Source organism: Pediculus humanus, genomic scaffold, assembly GCF_000006295.1.
Source record: "Pediculus humanus corporis 1103172107869 genomic scaffold, whole genome shotgun sequence".
Lineage (NCBI taxonomy): Eukaryota > Metazoa > Arthropoda > Insecta > Psocodea > Pediculidae > Pediculus > Pediculus humanus.
Genome location: NW_002987447.1, coordinates 461,761 through 470,587, shown reverse-complemented (window position 1 = coordinate 470,587; position 8,827 = coordinate 461,761). Strand labels below are relative to the sequence as shown.

The window sequence follows — 8,827 nt, the reverse complement described above, 5'->3', positions numbered from 1 at the left end:
GCTACTTTTTTTTTTTTTTTTTTTGTAAAAGTTTTATAATAATAATAATAATGTAATAATTTTTTTTTTAATTAGTCAAATCGAAAACATAAAGGGTTTTGTTTTTGTTTATTTTTATTGTAAAAAGTCAAAAAAATTTCTTATTATAATTATAAATTATTTATTATTTAATTTATTTATTTTTTAATAATAAAAAAAAAAAATTTTGATTGTTGGTTTAAAGAAAAAAAATTATTAAATACATAAATTAATAATATAAGAGAAAAGGAAAATAAATTTTTATTTGCAATAAATAATTAATGATGATTAAAATTATTATTATTATTATTATTATTATTATTTAGTAATATAAATTTTTAATAACTTCTTTTTTTTTTTTTTTTTTTATACCCCGGATTTGTATATGAAATTTTTTTTTCTTTTTTTTTTTTGGGCAAATTAATTCTTAAAAAAAAAAAAAAAAATTTCAAAAAGTTTAACCCATCCATAATAATAATAATAATAATAATAAAGTATATATAAAATAAATACTACTGGGAAAAAAGAAAAAAAAAAAAATTTATTTTCCTCAAAAACTTTTGTTAAAGGGAAAGTAAATCAATAAATTACTCGGATTTAATTAATCATAAAAATTATTATTATTATTTTCGATTCATTCATTCATTCATTCATTCAAGATTGATTAAATTTTTGTGCAATCACACCTTTCCTTTTTGTTTCTGTATTTATTTTAAAAAAAATTAATTGTTAAATATTTATTGTTATTAGTTTTACTTTTTTTTTTTTAAAAAAATAATCGATTTCATTTTATTTTTAAAAAATAATTTTATTAAAAATAATTCTATCTATCTAATAAATTTCATGTTTGCTTTTTTTATTTTTCATATTATATAATAATAAATTATAATATTATAAATTTTAAAAAAAAAAAAAACTTATAACAATGACACGAATAATTTTTATTTTATAATAAAATACCCTTTGTTTTTATTTTTTTTTTTCATTAAAAACTTAAACAACATTTGAATTATTATTATTATTTATTTTTCATCTTGATTTTATTAATCTTTAAACAAAATAATAATAATAATAATAAATAATAAATAATAATGATAAATTTCAATTACTTCTATATTTTTTTATAAAATTTCTCAATGATGAAAGTAATAGTAATTGTCATTATATTATTATTTTTAATTTTTTTTTTTTGTTATTGTATTTATTTATTTATTTATATAAAATGAATAAATTATGTATTTATAAACTTTATAATTTTTTAAAAAATAATTTTAATAGGAAAATGGAAAATATCTACTCTTTAATAATATATATAATTAAGTAATTTTATTTACTTAAACTTAATTTTTTTTATTTAAATTTAAATGGAAAATGAATGAATATTATTATTATTATTGTTTAACGTGTTATTTATTAATAATTTGTTTTTAAAAATAATTTATTGATTGATTGATTTTCTATAACTACGGTAAATAAAAATAAATTATTAATATTTTTTAATAATAAAAAGGTTAATGGCTATGTTTAAATTTTACAAAAAAAAAAAAAAGAAAAAAAACGTTTTGAAATTTTTTTTTATCACGTTGGCAGCTTGTTTAATATAATCGTAAACATAGCAACGATAAGTTGCTTTTATAAAAGATTTTTAAGGTTTTTCGGTGATGGCCACCAATCCGCATCGAGATCGAAAAGGTAGCAGATCTCACGAACACCGGGATAGGGACCCTAGGGAAATAACTGATAGAGTTTACGAAGAAGACAATGCAGAAGAACGTGAAAGAGAATTATTTTGGAATAATAATACTCCTAATGCACAACAAAATCCAAAAAATACTTTTGCTCCCGATGACAGAGGCTCACGATTTCTTATTAGAGAAAGAGAATATTATACCGTTCATGATGATCCTGAAACTCAACGTAGGAGACAACAAGAAGAACCGGGTGAAGTAATACACAATGTAGATAATAATAGACGAAGAGCATCGAGAACAGAACCGGAAAATGTCGAACCTCATTTTAATCCTAATTTAAGACAAGATTCGAGTAAAAATTTTAATAAAAATCGCCGAGAGTTTACAACAGATGAAAGAAATTCTAAAGGTGAAGTCGAGCATCATTATAGTCATTATCAAAATAGAAGTCGAGAAGGTCCCTTGAACAGGCGGGAACCTCATCACGAACAGGAAATACCTCCTGATTTTAACGAAAAAGGTTATTTTGATCCTTTCAAAGAAAACCATAAGAGACAAGGTTCTTTACACGTAAGTTGTTAATATTTGTAGTTTTCCCTTGATTTTATCCTTAATTCCTTATTTTTTTGGGTTTTTTTCCGGTGGGGTTTAAATATAAAATTTTTGTTTAAATAATTTAATAATAATATTATAATAAAATATTAAAATTTTTTAAAAATTTTTTAGGAGGGGCGTTCACCAATGGCAACAACACCTTTACCAGACATTAATCATGACGCACCACTTCCACCTATTCCCAAATATTCCCGTAAGTACGGGTCACCAGAAAGAATTCCTGAAAAGACGTATTCAAAGGTAAATTGTTTTGAAATGTCGTGGAACTAAATTTTTCCAGAGAAAAAAAAAAAACCAAGGGGAAAATTTTCATATAAGAATTTATTATTATTATTTAATTCTTTGCCAAGAGTAATATTACTATTTCGTCTTTTTTTACGGATTACGATAATAATAATAATAATAAATTTTTATTTTTTGTTATTTTAAAATTTAACCCAGTAAAAAATTAAAACGAAATTTAAAAAAGTAAATTATAAAATAAATTAAATGCAGTTACATCTGTGACCACATCTGCAGAATGACCTACATGAAATTCAACCGAAAGAAAATTCAAGAATGATAAAAGAGGAACATAATATGGCCGACAACAACCATGAAAATAAACAAGATATTTATAAAGAAGGAGAATTGATGAGAGGCGATAAAAAACCGGAAAGTCATTTGAATTTAGTGTCAGCAGAAACTTTTCGTCATTTATCGAAGTAAATCGTAATTAACGACTATTTTTTTTTTTTGCAGATTATAATTTAAATTATAATTGAATTAATTTTTACGTTTTTTATTTACAGGCAAGAAGAAAATGCTGGAGGAGGAGGTCCTGCTGAATTTTCAAGGCATAAAACTACAGGAGAACATACCGGAAGTAAAAAAGCTTTTAATCGTATTTCCCACGTCGGAAGTAAAAGTCGTGTTTACGAACGTGAAAAAGATGAAACTTTAAGACGAAGGGTAAGTTCATTTCATTTTTTTTTTTTAAATTTTTTAGTTTTAAACCATAATTTAAATATTTAACGGTCGTTTTTGTTATTTGACTTTTGTTTCTCGTATTACTAGTCAATAAATGCAGGAACAGGAGGAGGAACAGGAATGGGAACTGGAAGCAAAATGAACAAAGGTCCTCGTACTTATTACATTTTAAAAGAAGAAGATGACGACATCGAAAGAAAAGCTAGTGTTCTATTACCTGTTTTAGAAGATATTGAAAAAGTATTTCATGACTTAGTAGCATCAGGGGACGTTGCCGCCACTAAAAATTTTTTAAATAACCATCAAGATTTTAACATTAACTGTGTCAATTATCAGGTAAATTTTCTTATAAGTTTATTTAAAAAAAAATTATAAATTTAAAATAAAAAAAAAACTTTAAATTCCGACAGAAAATATCAGCTTTACATGTGGCAGTTAAACAACAAAATGAAGAAATGGTAGAATTCCTTCTAGAACAAAAAGGCATAGATATATCTGATTGCGCATTGTATGCAATCAAAGAAGGAAGTATTAAAATTGTGGAACTCATTTTTGAAAAAATTCGTGAGATATCACCGGGTCTGGAATTTGCTGGAACAACGCACAGGTAGTAAAATATAGAATTAGAATTAAAATTATATAAATTTTTTTTTTTAATTATGACTTTATGGAATTTCGTTTTACAGTGTTGATTTTTCTGATGATTTGACACCAATAATTCTTGCAGCACAATTAGGAAATTATGAAATGATTGATTTTTTAATAAAAAGAGGTCACGGAATCCCTCCGGTTCATCCTCCATTTTGTAAATGTGATGCGTGCAAGTTAGTGTTGATTTTGTTGTTATTATTTGTTTTCATTCTTGTTTTACATTTATATCGGTATTTGAAACATACTTAGGCGACATTAACTCAACTAAATTTTTTTTTTTTTTGTAAAACCATTCAAAATATAATATCGTAACCAAAAAAAAAAAAAAAAATATTATGTGGATATTTTTTTTAATTATTCATCAGAGCTGATTTAAAGAAATATGATCGTTTAAAATATTCAACGATGAAACTTAATTTATACAAAGCTATATGTAATCCAATGTACATATTTCACACGCGAGATGATCCTTTTCAAAGAGCTTTCGAGTTGACAAAAGAATTACAGGATGCAGCAACAGTTTTTCCACAATTTAAAACTTCTTTCGAAGAACTTTGGTGCAGTTTGAGAACGTTTACCGTCGAACTCATCGGTAGTTTTACATAAAATTGATTTTTTTTTTAATTTTTTTTTTTTTTTAAATTATTATGAAATATCAAAAATTATTACAGGATGCTGTCGAAATGCACAAGAAGTAGAAATAATATTAAAAAAATCACCTAAAAGCGTTGCCGAACACGTGAAATTTCCCAGGTTGCAAGATGCAATCGATTTAAAACAAAAGGAATTTGTTTCTCATCCTTATACTCAAGCAGTAAGGTTTATATAACATTATTTTATAAAATTATTTGTCAATCAAAACTTTTAATTAAATTTAATATTTTCCAATAATTAATATTCATTTGTAAGGTTCTTAGCGATGCTTGGACCGGAGAATTATTTGAATGGAAAATTCGATCTCCTTTGATGCAATCATTAGCCGTCTTCCCCCGTATTCCCATGCTTCCATTCATGACAATTTTATGTATGTTTCTACCGAATCATAGTTTAGTGAGAAAATGGAAAACTCCAGTTAATAAAATGATTTCAAACGTTGCAAGCTATTTAATTTTTTTAATAATTTTATTTTTGGAAAGTAATTTAGACAAAACGAAACAGAAAAGAGGTCCTCCAAATTCTGGTATGTTAGTGAAAAACTTTTACTTTATGATAAGAGTATAAAAGCAATTTCATTAATACTAAATTTATTGTTTTTTTTTTTTTTTTTTAGGGTTAGAAATAGTAATAATAATATACGTCATAGGATATATTTGGTTAAATATAAGAACATGCTTTAAACAAGGTTTAAAACGATTTTTCAGTACAATGTGGCATTGGTAAGTACACTTTTTGCTACACAACTCATAAAAAGAAACGATATCATTTTTTATCACGATTTGTTTTTCAGGTACGATACAATTATGTTACTTTTATTTGCATTGACCATAATTTTTTGGATAGCATCTTTAGTTGATATAACAGCCAACAATGATGTTGATCTTCCCAGAAAATATTGGAATTCTCTCGATCCAGAACTTGTTGCCGAAGGACTTTTTGCCGCCGCAGTGATTATGGCTTTTTTTAGATTAAATTTATTTCTTTCACTTAATTATCATTTGGGTCCATTACAAGTTAGTTTTTACATATATATATATATTATTTATTTATTAGAATTATTTAAAAGAAATGATTAAAAATTATTATTATTTTTTTTTAGGTTTCAATAGGAAAAATGACATTAGATATATTTCGTTTTATTATTATTTTCTTTATAATTATACTTGCTTGGTGTGCCGGTTTATGTCGTTTTTATCAACCTTATGACGGTATGGTACAAAAAGATGCTGTTTCTGGCTCAACCACGACACAGGTTAGATTTAAGTAAGCATTCTCATATGAATAAATGATACGCTGGAATAATATCATCATCATCATAAAACTCTTTTTTTTAATAATTTTTAAATTTTTTTTTTTAATAAATAAAAAGAAAACGACAACAACATTTATAATTTAATTTAAGGTGTCTTCATTTGTAAGTTTTCTCATGACTCTGAAAACGTTTTTTTGGGCAATTTTTGGAATGTCTCCGATAGAATCGGCGGATGTTATTATAGAAAACCTTCCGGGTGATACTCCAGATACAACAATTATAAATAAACATCAATTCACCGAAGCTGTCGGTTACATAGCTTTTGCACGTGAGTAAAATTTCGATCGTATTTATCGCGTTGACATTTAATAAATTTTGTTTCAAATATTTCACATGATGTATATTTTATTCAGTATTTCAGTTTTTGTCTGTCGTTGTTGTTTTAAATATGTTGGTCGCTTGCATGGCTAACACTTTTACCAAAGTTATAGATAATGTAACTGTTGAATGGGTGTTTGGCAGGTCACAGGTGTTTAAAAAAATTCAAAATATCCTTTATTATTATTATTATTATTTTTTGTTTTTAAATATTATATTAAAAAGTTTTTTTACTCTTGTTTTAGATATATTTGATTTTTATGGCTTACAGTGTTCTTCCTCCTCCTTTTAATTTACTTCCTACTGCGTCAGGTATAAAAGATATGTGCAAATGGTTTAGATTATTAGCCAGACCTACAGAAGGTCAAAGAGCCAAATGTAATTTAGCACACTGTTGTTATATTGTAAGTTTAACGTCTTAGTAATTGTTATTTTTTTAAAAAAAAAAAAAGTTATAAAAAGGGAAAAAATTTTCTTTTGTTTTAAGGAAAGTGAAACGGAAGCCTACGTTAACAATGAATTTCCATCTTTGATATCAGAATTGGCACAAAGGTACATTAGATTAAAAGTTCAAGAAGGAGAAGAACAACAAACTAATCAAGAAATTGAAGAACTTAGAAATGAATTACACGAAATTAAAGAAATAATTAAAAAATTGTACCCCATAAAAAGATCAAATATTTATTAATTAAATGTTTCTTATAATTTAAAACACAAAAATCTCAAATTATTATTTTTAACGCGTTCAAGAAGGTTTATTTTATTTAAAAAACAGAAAAAATTTATGATGTGTTTTCGATATTATCATTATCATCATCATCCATTTCAATCCCTATTTCTTCTATTAAATATTTTGCTTTTTTAGGATAACCTTCTAAAATTGCATCTAAAATGTTTAAACAAGTTCTTTTACGTATTTTATATTCTTTTAAATATTTTTCATATTGTTTATCAAGTTGATTTTTTTCTTCTTCTGAAAATTCTTCCAGAGAAGGTTGTATTGTATTTTCAACTTCATTCTCCATCTTTCGAATTGTTTCTTCTAATTCGATTTTTTCCAATAAAGCATCTTGGGTTGTAGGTTCTTTAAGTAAATTTTTTAATTCCGCTTCAGATATTTTAAATTCTTGTTCTAGTTTTTCAATATTAGTCGTCAGAGTTATAATTTCTCTGTCTAAATCTTGTATTTCTTTTATCGAATCGTTTTCATCTGATTGCATAAACGAATAAACTTTTTGCTTACCGTAAACTTTTTCTTTTATAACTTTTTTTAACGATAAATCGTCGAGTGCCTTTTGAACAGCTACTCTACTAAACTCATTTCTTAAATTTTGAACAATGTCCACAACACTGTAAGGTCGATTTTGACGACGTAAATAATCTAAAACACTTTCTTCACAATTATTATTCGATGCCATATATATTAGAATTGGCGTCAAAATGAAGTTTTATAAAATAAAGAAATTTGTCGCAACGTTAAAATTTGAATTTTTATAAAATGGCGTCTTTTTGCCCTGTTTTTTGACGGGCTTTTTTCTTTGGTTATTAAAAACACTTTTTCAATAAAAAAAGGTAGTTAGTTATATTTGTAATTTTTTTAATAAATTAACTTTAATTTAATTTAAAAATAAAATATAACGAGTTAATGATTTAGTACAGTATTTTTTTTTTTGAAATACAAATATGTATATTGAAAAAGCAGAGTGGTATTTAATGTAAAATTTTATAAAATTTAAAATTATTACAAATGCCTAATTCTTTTTTTTTAGTTGTATTTTTAGTTAAATGGTTGTTTAAATAATTTTATTATTTAGTATTGTAGGAAATTAGTTTGATATCTGCGTGTCTACAACGAATAAATTGCTACTTTACGCCCTGACGACAATGAAATAAGTTTATAGTCTGCTTTATATTTATTTACATAGTGGAACTAATTACCTTATACTATCAGTATAATTGATATAATTAATATCGAAAATGAATGTAAAGCAATATTTAGATCATTGCAACGAACAAAATTGGCAAGTGAATGATCAAAACGAAAAAATTCCAACTAACAAGTATAATGGTAACGATTCTGAATCAATGATAATGAAAAAATCAATTTTAGAGGAACGAGTGTATTCATTGAAGAAAACTATTTCAGTATTAAAAAGTGAATTATTAGAAGAAAAAGCTCTTTGGAAAAAAGAAATTGAATTAACGTCTAATCTTTTATCGTCCATGGAATGTTCTCCCGACTCGGATTTAAATTTCGATCCGGAAATAGATGTTAAATCAATCACGAATAATTCCCTTTCTACTCCCGATACATTAATGGCAACACCTTTGAATCGGGATTTTGAAGAAAAGCTTAGTAAATATCAAGGAACTTTGGCTCAAATGCAAGCAGAAAAACGTTTAAACATTAGGCGACAAATAGCTGCCAACACGTATAAAAAACGACTTAGCGAAGTTGAAAAATTATGCCAGGAAGAATTAAATAAAGTTCGTGAAACTGCAACATACCTTGAACCATTAAAACAAATCGCTTCCGAATGGAATAAAAGTAAACAAAATTATATGGACTCGTTAAAAACTTGTCCTATACCTGATG

General features: G+C 25.2%; 3 protein-coding genes across 3 annotated transcripts in view; 2 read left to right on the top strand and 1 right to left on the bottom strand.

The window, feature by feature from the left end:
* Positions 1-1,679: 1,679 nt before the first annotated feature.
* On the top strand, positions 1,680-6,919 carry Phum_PHUM391770 (Short transient receptor potential channel, putative; the record flags this gene model as incomplete). The annotated part of the gene is made up of 17 exons (XM_002428535.1): positions 1,680-2,279; positions 2,439-2,564; positions 2,844-3,028; positions 3,116-3,275; positions 3,381-3,629; positions 3,704-3,900; positions 3,980-4,117; positions 4,310-4,536; positions 4,616-4,758; positions 4,854-5,124; positions 5,215-5,320; positions 5,392-5,614; positions 5,701-5,853; positions 6,004-6,181; positions 6,267-6,382; positions 6,477-6,635; positions 6,719-6,919. The coding sequence occupies 17 exons, from the start codon at positions 1,680-1,682 to the stop codon at positions 6,917-6,919; spliced, it is 3,432 nt and encodes a 1,143-aa protein (XP_002428580.1).
* Positions 6,920-7,013: 94 nt separating this feature from the next.
* Phum_PHUM391760 (homologous pairing protein, putative) lies at positions 7,014-7,649 on the bottom strand (the record flags this gene model as incomplete). The annotated part of the gene is made up of 2 exons (XM_002428534.1): positions 7,014-7,117; positions 7,145-7,649. The coding sequence occupies 2 exons, from the start codon at positions 7,647-7,649 to the stop codon at positions 7,014-7,016; spliced, it is 609 nt and encodes a 202-aa protein (XP_002428579.1).
* A 559-nt stretch (positions 7,650-8,208) lies between these two features.
* Positions 8,209-8,827, top strand: part of Phum_PHUM391750 (uncharacterized protein) — a gene marked incomplete at both ends in the record, with an annotated part of 986 nt that continues 367 nt past the window's right edge. Inside the window, one exon of the mRNA XM_002428533.1 lies at positions 8,209-8,779. Coding sequence (XP_002428578.1) covers positions 8,209-8,779 — 571 coding nt within the window. The remainder of the gene's footprint in view (positions 8,780-8,827) is intronic.